This window comes from Labrus mixtus, chromosome 9, assembly GCF_963584025.1.
Source record: "Labrus mixtus chromosome 9, fLabMix1.1, whole genome shotgun sequence".
Taxonomy (NCBI): Eukaryota; Metazoa; Chordata; class Actinopteri; order Labriformes; family Labridae; genus Labrus; species Labrus mixtus.
Genome location: NC_083620.1, coordinates 23,718,411 through 23,742,284, shown reverse-complemented (window position 1 = coordinate 23,742,284; position 23,874 = coordinate 23,718,411). Strand labels below are relative to the sequence as shown.

Below are 23,874 nucleotides of genomic sequence, written 5' to 3'. Positions count from 1 at the left end.
AAATTAATTTGTATTGACTTGGTGTGAAATCTAAATATTTTCAAAAAGGTTTTAACTTCTGCTGAGAAATCCAACTCACAGCTTCAAAACCAATGCAATAACAAACCAAATTATTTTGAGTTCTAAAATGCTCTATTATTAATTCCCGTAATTTACTAAAACATATGTACTACACAACATTAGTGTTTCTATTTATAATAAAAATGAGTAGAAAAGTATTACATAAACAGCCACTAGGTGGAGGTAAAACGCTAACAGATCATTACCGAATTTTCAAAATAAAAGCCTTCACGGACACAAAAAAAACAGCAGTGGATTGTAAATTCTTCAAAAGCAAGACATTTATTTGTTTTCATTTTATTAAATTATTCAAATTATGATCTCTCTGCTTGAATCCAGTGTTTGCCATAATAAAATTACATTTAACTGATGAAGTCTTAAAGACTGAGTTAAAAGAAAAACCTTATTAGACAAAAAAATAAAGACACTAGCTGGGTTATAAAACAGAATGCATCACACTTCAGAATTCACTCTTTTGAAACGTCTTGACCTTACATAGAAATATGAATATCTAGAATTGAATTTGAAATACTTGTTAACGTTTTAAAGATATTCAGAAAAACAACTGAAATGATTTAGTCTGCCCACTATAAGACAATCAGTTTTAGACTTCAGAGACAGAAGCTTTAAAGTTATATATTAAAGGTCTCACTAAAAAACATTACAAACTGGAGACGTCAGTTTTGTTGTGCAGCTCCTTTAAAAAACACTTTGGTTAACCTTATATATTCTGAGGCAGTCAGCAGCAGAGGAGACGTGATTTAGGTCACTACAGCGGCAAGTTAGATGCTTCTTTTTATCTCTTCTATCTGCAGAAACTGCAGATGTTATTTAACAACTTGTTTAAAATATATCAATTGCACTTACTCTCACAGGGAAAACTCAAACACATAGAAGCTTCATAAAGATTAGGAAACACGTCCAGTGTCTCGCCATTAAAAATCAAAGCTTCCTTAGTATAAAAACCACAGTTCTATTGGTGTCTTCTACCTGAATGTTAAAGAGTATCAACATAGATCAATGTACCTGATATCTGAAATTAAAGGCTTCATTTGGATTAGTAAAATAAAGCTGTTTTCATTCACCTGGATCCATTTCTCTTATTATAAATAATGATTAAGGTGCTTCAAAGGTGTATGAAACTATAAGATATATATATATAACAGTAGTTATCTTGTGAATATAGAGCACATCTTCATAAATAATTAATAATAAACAAAGTAGTATTTGGTAGAAGAATACAAATGATGCTTTAAGGCGTTGCTGAGGGAGTAGGCAGGGAACACAGATGGCTACTTTTCAGATTTCTCCACCTGCTTCTCGTTCTCAGGATGATCTTGAATCTTGTAGTCTTCCAAAATGGCTTTAGCCGTTTGTTTGCCAGTCTTTTTCACCATAGCTTTGATCCCAAGGTTGTCAACATTGAATGCAGTGATACCGACGTTAATGGCAGAATTGACTGCGTGGTCTGTGGCTTGTCCTGCCGCTGATCCATATCTTCATCAGAAGTCAGATCGGGTGAGAGGTCAGAGAGAGAGAGGAGGGGGTGAGAAACAGAGGATTTGGGGAGAATTAATATGCAGTGCAAAGATTTTAAAGATGCCATGCTCTTTGTGAACTTAAAATGTCACCCATGCAATTGTGCGAAAATAAATTAGAAAACCTCTGACTGCCAGAATTGTTATAGTGATGATATTCCACTGGGTGGGCAATACACATATAATCGCTTATTATGGTGTATATATAAATCTTTTTCCACAATATCAATGTATATTAATATTGAACATCATCTAATGATACGATTGCCGGATGGGAATGTTGTTAAAGTTACTTGAAGATAGAAACTAGACACACAACACGTATGGGTGGCAGATATATATTCGCTGAGTGTGCATAATAGTGCATAACCCACCCCATCTAAAACTTTAATCTACTGTATTTTGGGAGCTATTGGAACATGTTGCACCTATTCATTGAATAAAGGAAGACTTTAAAATCTGGCAGGACAGAGAGTTAACTCATCTTGAACAATCAGAAACATTTGAAGAAGAAAAATGTAAAAGGCAGCTCCAGCATGTGATTGGCAGCAGAGGGGAGGGGCGGTGAATCTGCACAGAATAGATTACATTAGAGTGCTTTGTGCGCGAGCCAATTCATTCAATGTCATGCTTGTGATTAGTAGCTCAAGAGTTGAATAGCTGTGACTAATTAGGAATGATTACACTTCTTCTCATTAGGTGGGTCAAAGACGTTTTGTAGACCCCTAAATCTGAAAAGCAAATTGAAAAGGAAGTGAGTGCACATTTGGTTTTCAATGTGTAATGCCATAGTGAGTCATTGGTCACATATTACATTTAACACCTGGTGAACAAGCAGTGTTGAGCACACTTTTGTTGCTTTATATTAAAGCGAGTGACAGTGATCAAAAAAAAGAGAAGAGGAGAAGACTTACTTATGCTTTACGGTGGAGACCGTCTCTGATGCTACACTCGTAGTGATGTTCTTCGCTGCTATCTCCAAACCAGTCCACATGGTGGCGAATCCTTGTTAAGTTCAGAAAATACAAAGTTAGGCACATTTTGGCACTTCTCTTCTGAACAAAGTCTTTAAGATAAAAAAACCCCCACAAATAATAGAAAAGAACTTTACCTTGCACTCCACTGGCCGCCACGACCATTGCTCCATCTATGTTGGAACGCCCGTCCTTGTCTTTCTTCATAGACTCTGGGATCAGCTTTCCTCCATGTTTTTTCACATGTGGAGCCAACTCTCGACCCACACAGCCAGCGACCGTACACACCCCATCCACTGCAGCAACACAGCATTACAAAAATTAAAGGTCCACTGCCAAATAACTACTCAAGGTCAGTAAAACACGCTGACTCGGGATGACGTAGTCACCTAAAAACTGGCTGACTCTGACAGCTCCTCCCGTCGCTTGCTTGGCAACATGGAGGCCTTTGGTGACAGTGGGGCTGACGTTGGTGGGCGTGTCCTCTGGGGTGATGTGCTCTCGGAGTTTAGACGCTCCTTTATGGATGGCCTTGCCTGTAAACTCGGCTCCTTTCACCAGGCCCCAGCTTAGCCAGGACGCCCCTGAGGGTACAAAAGGACAACTCATTGAGTCTCTTGTCTTTCCTAACGTCTAATCAACAAATTAACACAACCTGACCTCACCTGTCAGGATGCCATTTGCCACCTTTTCGCTCCACTCCGGCAGAGACTTCTCGTCCTCTGTTGCTGCTGGTGCAGCCTCCTCGGGTGCAGCCTCCTCGGGTGCAGCGACAGACACCTTCTGACTGAGATTGATGGTGTCTGCAGCTTCATCTGGAGCCTGGTCATATAGACACATTGGTTAGCTACTGAAAAATACAGACACAAGATGGCCTTTAAGTTCTGGACAACTTGTTGGCTGCTATGGGCGAGCTGTACACGTCGCCTTTCAAATGCTTGTCTCAAAGTAACCTCTCAATTCGCACAATAGCTTCTCTTGTTATTCCGAGCTTCTTGTTACAATGTGCTGCTTGTCACAAACAAACTCCTCCCTTTGTCTTCCGGAAAGAAAAAAAAAATACAAAAACTTCTACTAGCCCCCAAAATCCAAACACAGAAGTGGCTACTTGCTGATCGAGGTCCATCAGAGTGAAGAACTAGCCTGACTGCTTACATGAGAAGTGACCTTGTTAGGCATCGATCTGAGCCCGCGTCTCCACCTCCATCACGAATGAACTGGCACTTGTGTTTCAGCTAAAGCATAAAGGCTGTGCGAACTGCTGCAGATAAGAGCATTATATCTGATTAATTCTGCTCACCTGCCTTCCTCTAATCCCCACAATGCTGAGGCAGGGGCAACTGGGAGAAGCGTGCCAGCTCAGAAGTAAGCAGGAGTACGAGTTTCATGCCAGGGCGAAAACATTGAAAAAGTTTGTTATCCTCAAAGTCTGCCGCCTCAAAGCACTGAATAAGCAGCCGCTAAGATCTTTTTCATGTAAGGGGCTAATTTAATATCTGCGGGGTTTCCCTTGCCCTTGCAGAATACTGCAGTGAACTCTCAAGCTACCATTTGCAACATTTGGTGTGCTTCTTATGGTGGTCGGACATTTTGACTGAAATTCAAAACAGGATTTATTAGCAAAAAAAAAATATTTATGTGTGAAGACAAATCTACAAAAAGGTGTTAAAAGGCGTGTGTATCCTCCCACCCATCACTTGTAAAGTCAACATTAACAGCTATCAAACAATTACAATGACAAGTGGGATCTCATCTTTCAAAGAGTATTGAGATAAAAATGCATCCACTTTCACATGTCTCAATGACTTCCCAGCAGAACGCTCCAACCTCTGTTTCATTTTCCAAAAATAACTCCCTGTGCCTTCCACTGGCACAAGACGATTTGCCACAAAGCGTTGCGAAACGATTCTTCGGCGACTTGTTTCACCACTTGTGTAATGAAAACCAATTAAATGTGAAACAGCAGAAAATCACTTCAGAATATTTTTCTTCTAAACATTTGATCAGTGAGAAAAACAACGAGGAACGAATGCTCTTCAGTTACAGATGATGTGTTAGAATTGGAAATATACTTTATAGTCCAAGTTTGCAAAAGGGCATCAAGAATTGTCAAACAACTTGTTTTGTGCGGTGGCAGATCCGACCGCTCAGCGACACTGACCTGAACCCTGAGATCTGTCATCTGGGACAGCAGGTCCTGGAACAACTCTCTGTCTGCAGCAGGCAGCTCCGAGGACAACACCACCCCGACATAATATCCTGGAGCCGGAGCCATCATGTCAGGAAACATGAACACACCAGTGTTACACAGCAACACAGGAGACTGCATGGCCATAAGAGGGTAGATCCAGTCACACACCTGACAGGAAGCAAAACACAAGATTAGAAAATCTAAACAGCTGAAAAACAGGACAGTAAATAGTTATACTGTGAGTGTAGGGATGATGTGTTTGATACCAAAACTGGGGACAAGAGAGAAAAATTCTCACATTGAATGAATGAATGAATGAATTGCCCCTCTGGGAATTTGCCATGCACTGCCTTTGTGCATGGCAAGAGTTCATACTCAGACCAAACAGGGTGCTGAGGGTCTGCTTTAATCGTGTTGGCTGAATTCAGTGTGTACTGGTCTGTCAGGTAAGAAATAACACACACATGTTTCCCAGTTATCTTGCTGCCTAGTTTAACAACCGTGTCCAGTTTGCTCTTATTGTGTTCAGACAATGCTCCTGTCCAACAAAAAAGCTTCTCTAAAACTATTTCAACATTGTACTGTCAACTTTAAGACTTCTGCGTTTTGGGCGCAGGTGGCGCAGAGGTTAGTGCGCGCGCCCCATATATGGAGGCTGTCGTCCTCCAAGCGGGCGGCCCAGGTTCAAACCCGACCTGTGGCTCCTATTCTGCATGTCATTCCCCACTCTCTCTCTTCCTGATTTCCAACTCTATCCACTGTCCTATCTCTCCAATAAAAGGCACAAAATGCCAAAAAATAAATCTTTAAAAAAAAAAAAAAAGACTTCTAAGTTTCATCAAAGAACACAGGCGATGTTCAGCCTTTGCAAATGTGTTCACATCATTGTAGTCATTTCAAGCTTTTAGTTTATATATTTTATTGTTCTTTTATTTAGTTTATTTTCTGGGGTAGCTTTAACTCATTTTTGTTGAACTCATTTTGTTTGTCATTTATGTTTTCTCGGCATCATTGCAAATGAGGGTCGCCCTCAATGATCTCTCCGAGAACTTGAATAAAAGGTTGATGACATTTCCTGTCAGTTTGTTGTCAATAAATGTGCCCAAATACTTACTGCTCCTGTACATTTTATTTATTTAAATCAAGGTATTATGGGGTGGACAGAGCCTTCTCCATAGCTGCCCCCTCCCTCTGGAACTCACTCCCCACACACATTCAACACCAACCCTCCTACTTTCAAATCACTGATCAAAACTCACCTCTTTAAACAAGCTTTTAATGTTTTTTCTGTTGTTTACCTTTATTGTTGTTATCTTTATTGTTGTTATCTTGTCCGTTAGTCTGTCCTTACTGTGCTGTTCTTTATGTTTTAACTATTGTACAGTGTCTCTGAGTTTTTAAAAGCGCTTATAAATAAAATGTATTATTATTATTATTATTATTATTATCACCAGAATGATCAGAACACCAGTTGTGAGATGGTCTATCTCAGCTCTGTATTTGGTCTCATAACAGAGTACTATAGAAACATGTGTTCAAATATAACCACAGACTGGCGGGCTTTGCGTGTCTCACGTTGGCTCTGTCTGGAGCGCCACAGTGATCGGTCTGAAAGGAGACAAACCAGAGGACACTGTCTCCCTCTGACTGCAGCGTGGCTAACAGGATTACAGGCCAGAACAGTGTAAGCAGGGTTTAGATCATTACGAGCGCTGGTGAATCACTGATGTCACCCACTGGCAATGGCACCTGGGAAACTCCCCAATGAGGAGTCAGATTTCATCCCGTGATCCAAACGTACGAGAAGAGACAGCAGAGCAAACAGAGAACGAAATACAACACAATTAATAAGATTCAATACTGATTAAGTCTTTGGTAATATGCAAGCTCGCACGATTCTACGTCCTCGTTCTCATCACTCGCTGTGCTGTTCACATGTAACGTCAACATTCACTAAGCAACGCAGTGGTTCAAAGGCCTGCTGCTGCTGCTGTGTGTGTGTGTACAAAGCAGCAGTGTTTGACTTTGTCTCCGTGATTTTCATTAACTTAATTACGCCGAGGCAGAACAACTCGAATGCCTGGGGAGCATCTCGGACTCATCTGTGCAGCCGGTGTGTGTGAGCAAGAAGAAAAGGACAGGTTACTTGTTTCACGGTGACGCGGATGTAAACTGCGAAAAACAAAACTTGGGAAGGACTCGACTCCCCGTTGTGTAAAATATTGTCAAACAACCTTTCGCTGCCTTCGCTCATTTTCAAGGTTTACAAAAGCAAAACATTTCAAACTTCAGCTGGCAGACCGTTAACCTAGCTCAAGAGTCAAAAATATGATTCACATTTCCTAGTTTATCGAGTGGTTTCCTGGTTGAGTGGTGACAATGAGCTGATTGTTTTGTTCTGGGTTTATATCCTTGTAAATATCCTATTGACTGTTTTTTCAACAACGACAGCTGCTGCTGCTCATGCTAAACCTCAATAAGTGTGGGATTCATTGCAGCACAGCTTCAAAATGTGTTTTCACTTCTGTAAAAGAATGAGGTGAAAGTCCAGAAGCTCGTGACTGAGGTTTTTAAAATCGCTGCCAACATTTTGGCCCAGTGATGATCCTGATTTGGGACTTCCCAGGAGGATGGCGACATGTTCGGGAAAGCCAATAGGATTAGGGCACTGACTAAACAACTGATCACGTGATCATGTCCATAAGGCGTGCATTAGAGATAATAAACAAGCCTATCTCCTCCTGCTGATGACTCACAGTTAAAGAAGTCTTCATTAAGCCAGCAATCGTCTTAGAGAAACAGGTGAAAGGGCACAAGAACGACTGGTGACACTTCACTTGTTGCATCATGTAGACGCGGCGGCTGGCTTATCTAGTCCTTTCTTTGTACCAGGGTGTTTGAGCGTGCTGGTGGAAGTAGTATTTATATTTTATATATACCCATACCTGCAAAAACGCCGGTGGTCGGTTTGGCATTCTGTCAGAGTGATCACTTGTGAACTTCACCAGCCGCAGGTAGCCCGGGTAGGATGGGGCGCTCACCTGCCCTTCAGGTGTGACAAAGAATATCTGCACGCCGTGAGGGATGTACACGAGCTCCTCTCCTTCCTCGCCCACACTCTGCAGAGATGGCGTGGAGTTGGACGTGCGACTGTAGAACTCCTCCCCCACCACTGACATTTCCCCCGATTCCGTCCCGTACGAGATGGAGAGGTGGCCGTCGGCCGCCTGTGGAGAGTAAGCAGGAGGCTGTTCGGCTGGAGCCGCAGGCTGTCTGCTGGGAGAGAGAGGAAGAGCCTCGCTGCTGCTGCTGCTGCTGCTGCCTGCAGGTTCTCCTCCTCCTGCAGCAGCTGGGCCACTCGCAGGAAGTAGCTTTGGTGGGGCTGGCCTCCCTGGTTTCTGTTTGGCGGGCAGTGTTGGGTACAGGCCTTCAGATGGACGGTCCATAGCACCCAGGAGGGACACACTGCTCAGTGTAGGTGGCGACTCGAGGTCAGAGCTGGTCTCCAGTATAGCCAGGCGGGTGGTGATGTTGTCCAGCGTCTCCTGCATCTTCTGCTTCATCTGTCTGGCTGATTCCCAGGAGCCGCCCTGACACTCCTCTCCCTGTGAAGGCACGCTGATGGCCCTGACCAGGTGCTGCCTGCCCTGCTTGTAGAGCTCCAGGGCCTGCGCCTTGTCTCCGGCTTCGTCTGCTGTGAGGCCCAGATTGATGCACTCGAAGGCCCTCTCGTAGCCATCTTTAATCACCTGAAGTCTGGCGTTGTCAAAGGCATCTTGTTTAGCTTTCTCCATCCCCTCTGAAAAAAACAAAAAAAAAACAACAAGTACAATAAATCTCTATTTACAATCAGCTACATCCAGTCAAACCACCCACACTTATACAGCAATACTAAAAAGGCAAAGACAGATCCTAAAAGCCTAAAAGTAAGCCCATTGAGTAAGGTAATAATACTCTACCTTTCTTAAAGCTACAGGTTAGTCTGCTTTCATTTTACTGCGCACTTCACCTCACACCCCATAGCTCACCTTGACCACAACTACATCTCACTTTCTATAAAAAACAGACACAATTACAAACACTTGAACGACGCAACGTTACTCACTGTGCTTTTGTGTTGCTCCGTTGGATTATCTGACACCAAAACAAGTCTGTTAAAATGGTTAAAACTCCGCTGAAGAGCCTGTTTACTTTAGCCAGTGAGCTAACTTGTAGCAATCCTTACAAAACAGATCCTCCTTCCGTTTGACTTCAATCACAAGACCCTCCCTCAGATAACGGATGAATTGTTGGTCTGTGGATTACTGGACCTTGCACGACTCCCTCATGTTGAGTAGTGATGCTGCCCCAGATTACAAAAGTGTCGACCTTTTCAAAGCAAAAGTTGAAGTCGTTACATGGTAAAGTAAGCGTGTGCGCTATGACTCCATTTTAGTTTTATTTTTGAAGGAGTGGCAGGAAGTGGCAGTGCTTCCTCGACCGTGTATGCGCTGGCTTGATGTGTCTTTACGAGGTTGCAGTTCACACTGTGGCCACTGGGGGGCGGTCGACGCTCATGCTCAACTACAGACTGTACAGATGGCTTAAGTCAGAATCATGATTGCCGCACTCTTGTGGTCACAAAAAGAAACTACAAGTAATACAAATTAGTCAAGGTAAGATTAATGCGGAAGTTATGACATACGTTCACTTCCTGCGTGTACTTTCAAAATATAGTGACTAAATTGAATGATTTCGAAAGAAACGTAAAAAACGATTTGGCTTAAATTTAAAACAGCTCCACTCCGATTATTTCATCTGTAGTAAATAATATTGAGGAAATATTATTTATATATCATAGTGATCCTAAAAGATTGTAAAAAAAATAAAAATAGAAGAACATCGTAAATCCTGTTTTAAATGCAGTTATTTAAAGTTTGTGTATGTTATAGTTAATACAAAGTGCTTTAAAAATATAATTGCATATATTTTTTTTGTTTTTTAATGTTAAAGTGACTGCCACAGTACGAACAAATAGGCGAAATCTTTCAAATAAAAACATTTATTGGCCTATATATTCTGTCAAATGTACGTTAAAAAAAAACTATGGAATAATCAATAAATTTATAAATAATCAATATAATTATTTTTTTAATCAAGCTTAACTCGTTGATTTCCATGTTTACTTTATATTGCATACAGATGAGTTTTAAAAGGTGAAAGGTGAGAATATAACCAGCAGAGGGCGCTAAATCATATCTGAAATGGAAAGACTAGATGAGAAATGGTAGTGGAAACAGACAGAGTTGTATTTATACTGTTGTGGGTTCAAGTTCATCAGAACTTTTTATAACCCTTATAATTTAGGCCTTTGGTCCAAGAATGGAAAGGATTAGGTCTACAGCTTAGTATAAATGCGCCACTAATGACCATTAAATTCTCTTTCTTTCCACATATGGGCATTAAATGGAAAAGGCAACAGTCATTAAAAGTCAGCAGTACAAATCCACAAGCATAATTAACTGGAAGTTGCTCTTTTACCATCTTTCATTTCACAGTTTTATTGCTCTGACTGCCGCCAGTTTTTTGCACAAATCCAAATAGTCACTGTCAGAAAGGCATGTGATAAACATTAGTCCCATCAGCAGTCTGACAGATTTCCAGCATACATCCCCCAGAGAACGCACTGGGACCAGACTGGACACGCTCTGAACACATGTGGAGCTGATACACTGGAGTTATAGCTCATGTTCATGTTCTGTTTAACCCGCTTATACACAGTGATATTTGAAGTCCTGTGTGTATTATTACAATTTGAGTTGAGGTGAAGAAACTCTTTTTTAATGATAATTGTCTTTTGAATAAATATACAGTCAATACACTAATACACTGTTACAGTAATGGTAATACTTTAACCCCATTAAACATGTTTTCCATGCATGTACAAATGATCTGGTGTATTATGCAGCTCAGTGAAAAATATCTGAATCATACTTGAACAAGATACTCTGTTGTCCTTGTCTTGTTCTTCTTGTCCTACATGGACAAAGCAACATGTATTGGGTATAGGACAATATTGCATTTTTCCATATTGTTGATTATTTTGCCTGTTGAAGCTAAATAAGGAAGTTGTACATGAACTGTTTCCTTCTGTCTATATTATTTGAAAGTTGTAACTTGAGCAGCATGTATGACGTTTGTTCCACTGCAGGCTTGAATTTTTTAATATTTTTTATATTGGAGACTCGTGGCTGTTGTCAAGACGACATCAGAATAATAATGGAGATTTCAGCATTTTTGCAGAGAGCATGATGAGCCGAACGGTTCTGTGTGTTACTGTAAAAAACGTACACTCTGCTTCTTTATGCATTTTGTTTGTCTTTGTTATTGCTCTGTTGTTGTTGTTCTCCATCAACAGCTGCCACACACAGAGAAGCCACATTACGATTTAATTTATCCAAAAACAGCCTGCCAGTAGCCAAGGCACAGAATCAGCAGATTTGACTGGTTCAATCCTCGTTGAAAGGAAGAATAACACGATGATTAATGAGGGATGATAACTCAGCCAACACATTTCAATGATATGCACATGCGTGGTGAAAAAAGGAAAAGATGCTAAATAAATAAAATCCAAAATGCTTAATTGGTTTCACAGATGCTCTGCTATTTCAGTCATTTAAATTCACTAAGCTGCTTTTAGTCAATATAAAGTTTCCTTTTTGATTCATCAGCATTATTTTTACACACTCATGTCATTAAATATCTGATAATCTTTATAGTTTATTTATGGAGGAATTTGATGAGACCTGACATGAGCCTGTTGTCAATATTCAGCCCTGTACTGCTGATTTGTACAGATATTTCTGATCTCCTCTCAATGACTGCTTTAAGCTTGAATAATGTTCATTTCCCCACATAAGAAAACAGAATCATAAAACTGTTGTGCCCCAGTTTCCCCTTTTTCTAACCTCTTATTTTCCTAGACTGCCCGTCTTCAGTTTAATCACTGAGCACATCAAAACATGCCATAACATTTAATGAGTAGTCCCATATGTCACACAATTTAATGTTTTTTTTTTTTTAATGCCAGAATTTAATATTTCATGTATGGATACAATCATAGAAATAATTGATTGCTGTTTTTATGTGCTGCTCGATACTCAACTTGACTTAGTGTCAGACATGAAAGTCCATATATGTTCCCTAACTTAAATAATGTAAGTATGTGACGGCCCATGTTTATGAGAGCGAGGTGGACAAAGTGATTGATGATGATGTCACCTACTGATTTATCTCTTTGTCTGGTATGCATTTGAAACATGCAGCAGGAGCTGAAGATGAGTTAGTTTGTAAACCAGCCTTTTCAGCCTGTAGCTGTAGGACAAAGTCATTCACTTCACACAACATAGGTGACACTCTTGTAGATGCAAATAGTTCACCACATTTTGACTTTTTTTCTGCCGGAATCACATAAAACTAAAAACAAAACCCACAAATCCTGCAGATCCGACGTCTGTGCCTTTATGTGTGTGTGTTGTTTGTACCATGAATGCATTTCTGACAACACGTGCTACTGAGAGCTTTACTTTGTCAAATGAAAATGTTGTTTTTCCTTTAGACTTTACATCATCTGCAGTGGTCACTTATGTTGCCAGTATTCAATTATTCATGATGCCTTGTGCAAGCTTTTATCATGAAAGGGAAGCCATGTCTGCACTGCCTTAAGTGGATGAATGATTCCATGTACAGATGTTTAAAATAGAGAACAATCCAGCTGTCACCAGCTGCAAATGTTCCATCAACAACTGAATTAAAACAATAAAATGTACCAGCAAAAACAGATTTAATAAAGGGAAACAGGTCAAACTATATCATAGCCAGAAAAATGGAATGTATTCAAGAGAGGAAATAATCCACACAGGTGACACATGACTCAAATGAATACTGGTGTTGAACATAATGTTGTCTTTATTTTCCTATTGAGACTTTAAAAAACAAAGATGACTAAAACCCGGGCAGCTGTGTCCTCCGTCCCATGGTTTTTTAGTTTTATGACACAAACACATTTCTCTCATGCAGGCCTTATAATACAACCCATATGATATAATGCAGTTCCTATCCTATATAACTTCCAAAAGTGAAGTCGCAGTTTCCCTCCAATGGTCCGCTGAGGATTGTAATATGTTTAGTTATTGTCTCCACAGTGCAGCATTAGTACACAGGTTACAGCAAGTATCACCTTCAGGCACCACACGCTGGGTTTCCAGATTCTCGAGAATTGAATCTGGTATAAAAGAAAATCCCATAAATTGTTAGCTTAATAAGTTTGGTGATGATAAGATAATTACAAACTCAAAAGTAACTGCAGGAACCTGTGCCAGGGACTGTGGCAGGCAGGGCTCGGCTCTTTTGGGTTGCCTCAGGTTAAGCATCTTTTAGAGTGGTAGCTTACCTTCATATTACGAGGGTATGATTATATATATTTTCTACTCTGCTGTGATTCGAAGCTTCACCTGTGTAATCATTTTAGTAACTGTTGTGAGCCTGGTTTGTGAGCGTGTCCTCTAGATATTGGGAGGGCAGTGAAATAGTCCGATTTAGGTGTAAATGTGCCAATCCTCTTCCCTTTTTTAACACATTTTCGGTGTTCTCGGTTGACATCCTCATGGGTTCCAGCAGGCTGATTCAAGAGAAAGTTTCTTTCTAATGGTGGATGAAGAAAACGGGGCTGGATCAGAGTCCCTATAAACCTTTCCTTTCCCTGTGATTTATGATCAGAGAGATCCTGCTGTTGTCTTCTGTCTCCAAGAAGCTGCAGAGTCTGGAGCGATCGCTCTCAAGGTGAAACAAGGCTCTGAGATCTGGAAAAAACCTTTTGTCCTCAGTTTAACCGCTGTGTTTGCTTTAAAGTGTGCTAGATATGGAGTGGGTTAGGACTAATCTGAAACAGTCTTATATTAGGAGTGATTGAGTGAAACGTAGAGGTAAACCTCTAAGAGCATGCTCTTCGTAAAAAAAAGTTTCTTTAATAAATCACTCTGGTTTTAAACGTTATTAGTTTTACTAGAGGCTACAGGAAGTCATTCCAGCAACCTGACAGCACTGCATGCATGAGCATTTCACCTCAGGAGAAATAACGGAGAGAACTGACATCATGCTCACTAAACTATGTTCCTCATAAACTTCAACTCAGGGAGGTTGTTGGCCTGGACTTTAGAGTTCAGACATTTCTCTCTGTAAAAATCCCAAATCCAATGTCTTAATTTTCGGCTTGCTCCCAGTTGCTCCTTGTTCCGTAATCACATTAAACATATTAAAGAGAGACTTTGGCTGAGCATGGCTGAACTAGTGAGCAGAGTTGTTGTGGTTATGGATTTCTCCCAGGCTTAAAGCACATTAAGTGATTTAGCCGGAGTCTTATTGTATCTACATGAAATTGAGATAAGATTTCACTGAAGAAGAGAACCACAAATACTCATTTTGATGTACCTATTGTGCACTCTCATGCCAGAAAGTGTTCTGTACAAACACAGACGGGTGTAATTGCTGTGCTTGCAGCTAGTTTCTAACCACATTTGAATTCTGAAACTACAAAGTTCCCTGATTACAAGTATTATCTTTGTTACTCAACAAGGTGGGCTTCTGAGTGAAGTTCTGTCTTTGTCAGGTTTTGCTTTGTAGTCACGGCTGATCTGCTGATCTTCATGAACCAAATTTAGGAGTAGAAGTCACGCCAGGTCAAATGCAGCTCGCTAACTGTTCTCGTTGTTTGCGTGTGAACCCAAAGTCACAGACCATATTTGAAGAGCATCACGTAGATGAGCCACAGTAATGACAAAGCCAGCAATCGAAGTTTCAGAGACACATGCAAACATCATTGGTCCGTTCTCCCATGACAGTAAAATATCATTGGCAGGAAATTGTGGGAGGACGGCCAAACAGATTGGGTCTGCTACATCAACATCAAGACAGCCAACAGCACATCTAAGAGACAGAAAAATAAGAAACATCTCGCATCTGTGGTGAACATCTGTAGTGAACACTATGGAAGTAAAGATAGGGCAGGATTGGAGAATTGAGAGACACGGGTAGAGCAGAAGAAATAATGACTGAAGTAAAGGAAGTTCAGTCCAAGTTTTCCTCTGAGAGAAACATACCTAACAGAGGGAAGATCCTGTTATTCCAATAACAACCAGGTTAATAAAGTGAGTGTTGAGAAATGCATATGGTGTCTCGTGATTCATAGTCATGAAATAGCTTAGAATTAAATATTTGCAACATAATTCACTGGCAAGGAGAGACAACGGGATCAAACACAATGCCAGGACAATAAAACTCGTCAGGATGAAGACAGCATCCCCAAAGTAAGCTCCTGTTTGTTTCACTAGATGGATATCATATAAAAAATAGTCACACAAAGTAACTTCATTTATTCACTTGTGTAACATAACCCACAATGGATGTAAGAAGCCTTTGCAGTACAGTGCCAGTGTCACCGCTTGTCTCAACACATCATGAACCAGAGGAGTCCTGGCCAAATTTCCGAGGGTGGAAAATGGAGAAGTGTTCAGCATGCCAGCACAGATAGAGGAATTCATCAGCTGCGTTTAGGTGTGGCTCTGCTATATTATGTTTTTTTTTTTTTGTCAAGCCTCAAACTGAAACAATCAGTTCAGACTCAAGACATCTGAAAAAGTAATATATCCTGAGCAATGATGTATGAATAACATGTCAGGACCTTGTGTCAAGGTGATGTGATTTAGTATGTGGTAGACAGAATGTGTTCCAAAAATGCAAACAGTATTTATTATTAGTGTATTTAGTTAATTTCTGTTCCGTGTGAATGTCTGACCTTTGCTGTGCAGAATGATGTATGTGCACAGTTTAACACCAGCAGGCTGTTTTTCAATTGATGTAGCCGAAGGGGGAAAGTTTCTCTGTTGTAACCTTGAGTTCAAGTTTAAGGCATGTACATACGAGCAGGGTTTTGTTTGGCAGCTAATCACAATCTAACATGCAAACACACAAGTGTGCTGCTGTGCAAACTTAAAGATTCCAGAGAACATTCACAGAATACACTCCTTAGTGATTTTTTATCAAGCGGTTAAGCTTTTGTAAAAAAAAGAAAAATATCAAATTTTATATACATGGTTGAACAAGTCTGAAGGGGACGTTTTTTTTAACGTCGTTTGAACTTCTCAAATTCAATTCACGCTTCCTCTGATGGGTATAATATGAATTTCCAGCTCACAACTTTTCATGGACTTTCCCATTACATCACATGGATAATTCAAACTATCATGTGCATCCTTTCATGCACATTTTCCTGTACTGGTGCATGATGGATCTTGTTTCTGTGGAGCATTCTGTGGGTTTAATCACGCTTGACAACGTGCATATGTTATGATGACTCGCTATAGTCAAGGGGGTAAATGAGGACAGACCTTTTTTTTTTTTTTTTTTTTTTTTTTTTTACACAATCTTTTTTAGTCTAACCAAAATGTCTTGTTCTGTTAAACTACAATTAATGATTCAGTTTGCTGGCTTCCTAAGAATGCTGTTGTCATTTTTTGTAAACTCCCTCTCCCTGCAGATTTAAGAAATCACTTAGTCAAATCTCAGACCGTCACACATCCACTGGCTGGACAGAGAGGAAACTGCAGACTGGAAATCTGGACCCTGAAAGCTGAGGGAATCCCGTCTACGTGGCTCATGACTCCCAGAAAGTGCTGGAAAGGGGAAAGGGGAGTTTGTTGGCCACTGGAACTGATCTTGAAGGGAAAAGAGTGAAATATTGCTTTTAAACTCCTCTGACCGGCAGCACCAACAGACCTCCTACTGAAGACTATAACGAACAATGATTACACTGTGAATACGAACACTAATAGCTAAAGTATGAACTCACATGCACTGGATAGTGTTCAACATTATTCCCTGAGGTGACATAACTCAAAGTCTCCTTCGCTCCTTTTGTGCCTCTGTGTTCATAAATCAAATGTGATGCAGTGCTACTGTGAAAAACACCGAACTTCCACTGAAAAGCCGTAACCACAAAAAGTGGTTCATAACCAGTTTAAGCCACAGAATAAATAATTAGATAACTAACGTAAGAGGAAACATTGGCAACCATTTACTTGAAGGACGCACAGACAAACACACATTAAAGACACAGATCGGTCAGAGTTAATGCAGCGTGATAGGAAGAATTATCTCATTCTTCAACCCAAGCTCCAACCGAACCATCCACAATCCTGCATTTCCCACAGTGCAATTTGATAGTTTTATCCCTTCCTGAAACTTGTTTTTCTAACATGTGCCCAGCTTTAATGGGGGATTTCAGTCTAAAACATTTAGTCTCTAAACTCAGGCGAGAAAACACTGGTTTCATCGCTCAGGTCGATATCTCTGACTGTGCTGCAAAACCACACAAGACATTACACAGATGTGTTTATAGCAGAAAGAGTCAGGCAAGAACTCTGAAGATTTACGTCTTCATGGGATGGTTCTGCACATCAAAATGTACACGTTGTGCCAACTTTGTAGGAAGTTTTGTGCCATGTATAAAGAAAGGCGGCAAAAAGGATGTGAAGGTCGGCATGGATCTGAATCGAATGCAGGAGACTGGAGTTCTACAACATACCTACAGTTAACATTAGCCTTTGTATTACATCTAACCAAAATCTCTGCTTAATATAACAAGATGTAAACATGAATATTTAAACTTTGGCTCTACTCTAGATTTATTCTTGACTTTAATATGAGTATCTTGGGGTGTCTTTAACCTACTTTATTTTACTCACTTCCTAAACCATTAACAATGATACGTTCATGGCCTTGAAATACAAGATGTGTTGCCAAAAAGGTAAAAGTTGTGGTGAATTATATTCTGGGGCAGTTACATCACTGACGGATACATTTACACCAGTTGGATACTGTACACACTTGAACGCTCTGATGCTTGTCCTCCTTTGGCACAGTGGAAAAAACGTCTGGCTGTTTTCCACAAAGGTTGAGTCATAAAAACACAAGTGAAGCCAAACCCGCTCAAAGGTCTGCTGGTTGCACTGTCCAATTAAAACAGTATTTCACTTCCCCCAATAATATTACATTTTGTAATTGTGACTTAAGCCAAGAGTGCTCAAGTTAATATCCAGTAAAAATGAAGTGTGTTGTGACACCATTGTCCAATAAATCTGACAATGCAGGAGGATGGTGCTCTAGAGAAAAGCACGATGCGCACTTTACTGTCATACTCCACTTTCTAAACTCTGAGGAAAGTGAGCGCATTCTTCTTGGAAAAGCACTTGGACATTGCGCGGAAAAACATTTTGCAGCTGTTCAACTTGTTTGGATGTTGAAACCGACAAAGATTCACAAAGGCCAGCAGCAGTAAATAATGAAAAGGCAAAATAAGTAATTACCTATAAAATTACCATTAGCTGACAGAATGACTAACTTTATAAACTCAACAAATTATCAGAACTCTTTCTCATTTAAGGTGTTGACAGGTTCTGAAAGAGTTAAAGCCCTTATAGTGAGAGCCAGGGCTCAAGAGTGTTTGGGTTGGCCCAGCTAATAAAAGATGTTAAATGATTTGCTTTAAAGGAGGATTTATTGAACATTTTATTCTCACATGTGCTTCATTGGCCCACAGGAGCTGCCTGCTGCCGAGTTATAATTCATACAAGCCACCAGGTCAAATGTACCACCGTATAGCCTTCAGTATGCTCAGATGAACTGCTTTAAAACTCACTATAAGATGGATGTTTTGTCAGTAATGAGCTTCCACTCATATTGCAATTCTCATATTTGGCAAAACTTTGAGATAATGTAACGCACTAGCATTTCACAAACGTCAAATATCACCAAATCTTCTCTGTCCACTGGACAATTTTTTCCGGGAAGTTGCATACTGTTGGTTCCTCTTGTGCCTTGAACGAGCCATGGAATTTAAATGAAAAAAAAAACTAACTGCAGCTGCTATTGGTCAAACATGTTATTGGTCTCCACGGTTAAGATGAAGAAAAACCTTGACAAAAATAAAATAGAGAAGAATGAGTTTGAGTTGTGGAGCCAAAGTGATCGTAATATCAATATCCATCAAGAGGTGAAGACCTTTTATAAAAACTGAACATTTGTACCATGTCAACTATTTAACTTAATAATACTACTAATGTCCGTGTTGTTTTTCTCTGTTTGAGGGACATGTTTTTACTGTTGTTTGATGAAGAGCTACACAACAACAGGTCCTTCAGAGCTGAACAGATGATGGATAGACATAATGAGGGAGCTCATCAAACATGCCTAAATGATGCAGAGAGAGACTTATCTATCTATCTATCTATCTATCTATCTATCTATCTATCTATCTATCTATCTATCTATCTAATCCACATGTGCTTGTCATTGCTTCTATCATAAAAATCTAAACTTGAGCCACATTAATATTTCGTATTTTGTCACTGATATCATTTTTATTGGGAAGCAGCTGCTGATTATTACACTGTTGAATCAGGTATTGATTATTTACTTTGTTCTTTAAAAGGTTTTCGTGGCAAATGTCTACAAGGTTGATTGATTATCTGTCAGTTTTTCATTAGGAAGTGTCTGTTGTTCTAGACCCCATAGTTATCTGACATGCTTTTGTGTGACTGTCCCCCTCACATTTTTAAGGATTTTACACCTTGTTCTACATGTACTATACTATCTACTTCACTCCCGATATGTGCCTAATTCACTATTCCAGATTTGCTGTTTAATGCCTGATTGTGAGTGCACAATGTTCACTGAATCTTTATTGACAGGTTCTTATCAAAACCACTATGTGAACTTTGTTCTTTTAGATTCAGTTCATCCAGGGGATGAAACTATAATCTTCTTCTCATGCATCCTTCTAGCTGCCAAAATATGATGTAACATCTTCGTATTCATGAGTGGAAACAGTCAGAAAAGATTTAAAGTCTGACTGGTTTGGATTCAAGATGAGACGTCTCTCGAATGACTGGTTTTAATAATAATAATAATAATAATAATAATAATGATTATCATTTTGAAGTTATTTGGGTAGTGTCTTTAATTTACAAATAGAAATGTGATTTGTTTGCTTAATTAATACATTTGGGTATAGAAGTAGAAAAATTTCAAATAAATACACTTTACAAGAAGCCACGCTGAAAGTTAATAGATATAAAGCCCTTACCAAAACATACATTTTCAGATTTGAATATAGACAACATTATTTATTAGGCTTTTTTGGCAACTGTTCCTGGCAGTCTGTCAGAGAATGATGGATTATGTAACTTCTGTAGTCTGCATCAGAGATGGAAAAATACAGCCGCTTTGCTCTATAGATCTTAATCAAACATGTCAATAACACATTCCCTTACTTAGTGGTAAGTCATATTAAACTTTATAATGGTCCTCTCATAACTAAAGTGAGTATCCTTCACCTTTTAGAAAAGACCTGACTGTTTGTGAAAATGGTGCAGTGTGATGATGGACAGTGAGCTTTACTTATGTCTTGTGAAAGAAAAAATCCCTCACAGCGGATTTGAGATTGGAAACAGAAGGAGGCCAGAAAGTGAAATCTTGAATAAGACCATCATTAAGCCTGTCATTGAAACCTCATAATGGTAAAACCTGGATCCAAACACTTTGGTCCTCCTAGGTATTATTGAAATTAACTACTCAAAATTCAAATCCTATATATTTTTTTTTTCATCCATATACCTCTTATTTTATTTTTATTTATCTATTCTGTTTTTATTTTTTGTACTACCTGGTTGCTACTTGTCTTGTATTGCTGCAACGCCCGGATTTCACCCCTGGGGATCAATAAATCATTATTTTATCTTATCTTATATCTTATCTTATCTTGTGCATTTCATCATTTCTGGAATCACAGACGTGTTAATGATACTTGTTTGAGTGTTTGTCAGTACAGTGTGACACTAAAACAGATGCAGGTGCTTTTATGACATTTATTTTTAGGTAAAAAAAAAAGTCAAACAAGTTCTTCATTAACATTTAAGCAAATAATAAGGGTCTGACACATATGGGTAGTGAAGTCGCCCTATCCACTCAGGTGAGTTGAGGTTCTGCAGTCATACAAGGTGACCTGACCTCAAACTGTCACTCAAAACTCAGTAGGAGGATGTTGATTTATGTTCGCTTCAGTAGAGTACATTTCAAATGTCTTTACTGCTAGGGTAATAATAATAATAAGCTCAGTCGTGCTCATCTAGCTTAGGGCAGATATTAGTTTATCATGGCATAGTACATGATGCCACTGCAGGCAAAACTTATCGAAGTAAACAGCAACCACGCCAGGAACACGTCAACTCTTTAGACTCAATGTTGTGTGAGAGATGACTAGGCACTCTCACACAGCTGCATCCACAGCACTGACAGATATGCACATCACTGGGCCAAATAGTTATTCATATGATTGACTTAGGCCAATTAAAAAAACAGATTGGAGCATTTCCTGAACTACAAGTCCTACCGCTGTAGGTTAGATGAGGTACACATCATACTATTCATCATTCCTTACTTTACTTTTAAATGTAAACTATGTACTACATGTTGGAGATTAGATAGAAAGCTGATGTATTTGCATTGGTGAAACTGGTTCAGTTCAATTAAATGTATTAATAAAAGCAATACAGAAATTGGCAGGTAGCTCTTCAACAGTTTAACGTTCACAGACTTTGACTGTTAGGAGGCTGATCCTGCAGTAAAGGTGCAGTCAAGGGGAACCAGATGCATGTACAGAGGCTGCAGTTCTTGTCACAGTGACCGTGGGTTTTGAATCTGACCTTTGCCCTTTGCTGCATGTCATCCCCCTGCTCTCTCCTCCATGCATTTCTTGTCTCTCTTCATCTGTCCTGTCTAAAAAAGCCTTCTTTTTGGCAGTTTGTCTGCCTGTTTCTTGATACAAACACACATTTCATGAGCTAAATGAATTCTCTAAATCTGTAAGACATGTCATTTTGTTTAAAAGCCACATATTGATGCACAAAGGAGGTGATTCATTCAAGTTTAGAAAACTTGTGTTTATATGTTTTTGGTGATTGTTTTGCTGACTGGGAGTTGTCACTTTCTGTTAGGATAAGCAAACAGCTGTCTGGTAATGAGTCATGCTAAGTCAAGTGAAATTGGATACCACTGTTGGTGATATCTGAGATCTTGTAAATGACTTGGTAATCGGGAGATCACTGCTGAGTACAGTGTAGGAAATCTGAAGCCAAATGGAAAAGCAATTGAACCCTCTGCCAGATGTTTTCTCAATTCTCAGACATGTTGTAAATGTATAAAATATTGCCTGCTTTACTGCAGAATGTATTCAACCCTTTTGCAGCAAGATGAGCATGCCATTTGCTTCGACAGTTTTTCATGTAAAAAAAATACTCAATATTTATGGTCAAACAGATTTGATTTCCAACCCACAACAAATTACAAAATACTCATCATTAAGAACCTCAAACGTCATCATTGTACAATATATATTTATGCATCCTGAATTAGGTTCAGTCAGCTGTCATATGACCCTCCCCATGCAGGACTTCAAATTTGCAAACTTTCAAACCTCTGATGGAATGATGCTTTTTGCTCCTGTACTTTTCTATAACTTGAGTTAAAGTGATTTTTTTTTAGGATCTAAGAATTATATAAGATGACAATTAACATATACTTACAAGATTCAAATGTAACATCTGTGCTTGGCCATAACATATGGAGGTGTGTCTCCTCCCTTGATCTTGTCTGATTAAAAGGCTAGGGGCCGAAACATCACATGTGGTGATACAATTCATTAAATGTGAATTGGAGCAGCTTCTGGTGTGCAGACTTAATCTTCCTTTTGACTTGGATATAGCATGCATTCAGAAATGAAGCATGTCAGCTCTACATGTATTAATTAGAGATAAGAGACCTTATTGGCAAGGAAGCTTCTGACATCACATTTCTTTTTGGAACAACGACTGTGTCCAGATGTGAATTGTCTCATTTAAAGCAACAGTATGGAGGAATTCAGTTTGGTGCAACTTGACCGGCTAACTGGCTTCTTTTCATAATTGAATGCTTGTGTGTGAACTAGTGCTGTAGAGCCGTACGCACTTCTCGCTAGATGACTCTCAGCCTGCTGCCAGAGATCGAGCCATACTGTGGACATGGGAGAGACACCATTCTCAGCGGAGAAGTTATTGTGCTATTGAATTGACTCTTGAAAATACTGTTTCAAGTGGGAAAGGTTTGTTACTGTTGCTTCAAGCAATAAGGTTCCTGATTAAAGATCTATAAACTACCTTCTATATATTGTCAAATAACAGTTTATCTCTTCATGTGTTTATGATGAAATATGACTAATTAAAGCAGCATGTAAATGAAAACACAATGACAGTTAATACAGGGAATTAAATACTTGGTGCTGAACTATCTGTCTGGCTCAATAAAGCCCGTCATTGCAAACTGTAAATTGTTTTCATGGTTATATAACGGATGAACAACAACAAAAAAAGAAGATTGGCTAAGTGTGTTGCAAGAGTTTGCTTTTATTTATTGGCAGTGGCCTTACTTTTCATCCACTTGTCTTTAGTTCATCCAAGAAGCCATAAACTGCACTGAAGTGTTTGCTCATGAGCCAAATAAGAGACACGCTGGGCCTGACCCAAATGTCTGTGCACAACAGCTCACACAGGATCCCTGCAACCTCAGGGCAAATATTTCAACTGTCTGCATGATTACAAAACACCAGCTTCAATATGATGTACACAATCACTGCCATTTATTTCATGATACCATCTGAAAATGAAATCCTAATTACCAATGTTGACAGTAACAAATAATAAAAATGTTCACATGATGTGAGTAGAGTTATTACAAACATCTATTGTATTTCAGGAAAAGATACACTTCCAATCAAAAATGGAACAAGGTAACTCTTTTGCACATTTGACCGTTTTATCTTATTGTCTAAGTCTTTGAGTTTCCAGAAGAGGACTGCCAAGCTTGACCTAGAGCACACAGAACAATGAGTGTGCCATTGAAAAGGATCACTCAGAAACCTTTCTGATTTAAAGACTGGTAGTTCAAAATACAAACTGCTGACAAAATATTGACATAGAGTATTAAG

General features: G+C 39.4%; 1 protein-coding gene across 4 annotated transcripts; it reads right to left on the bottom strand.

The window, feature by feature from the left end:
* Nucleotides 1–316: 316 nt before the first annotated feature.
* spartb (spartin b) lies at nt 317–9,125 on the bottom strand. Of its 4 annotated transcripts, none has more exons than XR_009674197.1 (9): nt 8,869–9,124; nt 7,709–8,562; nt 4,734–4,931; nt 3,238–3,394; nt 2,962–3,156; nt 2,710–2,868; nt 2,513–2,603; nt 473–1,557; nt 317–436 (listed from the first exon to the last, which is right to left on the bottom strand). XR_009674197.1 is itself a non-coding variant. In XM_061047000.1 (8 exons), exons 2-8 carry the CDS (start codon nt 8,555–8,557, stop codon nt 1,353–1,355), a joined length of 1,854 nt encoding a protein of 617 aa, XP_060902983.1. In that variant the 5' UTR covers nt 8,558–8,562; nt 8,869–9,124; the 3' UTR covers nt 317–1,352. The 4 variants fall into 4 exon arrangements, 2 of the variants coding, with proteins under 2 accessions (XP_060902983.1, XP_060902984.1); XR_009674198.1 differs by lacking the exon at nt 8,869–9,124 and adding an exon at nt 8,723–8,807; XM_061047000.1 differs by having other exon boundaries at nt 317–1,557.
* Between the last annotated feature and the right edge of the window lie 14,749 nt (nt 9,126–23,874).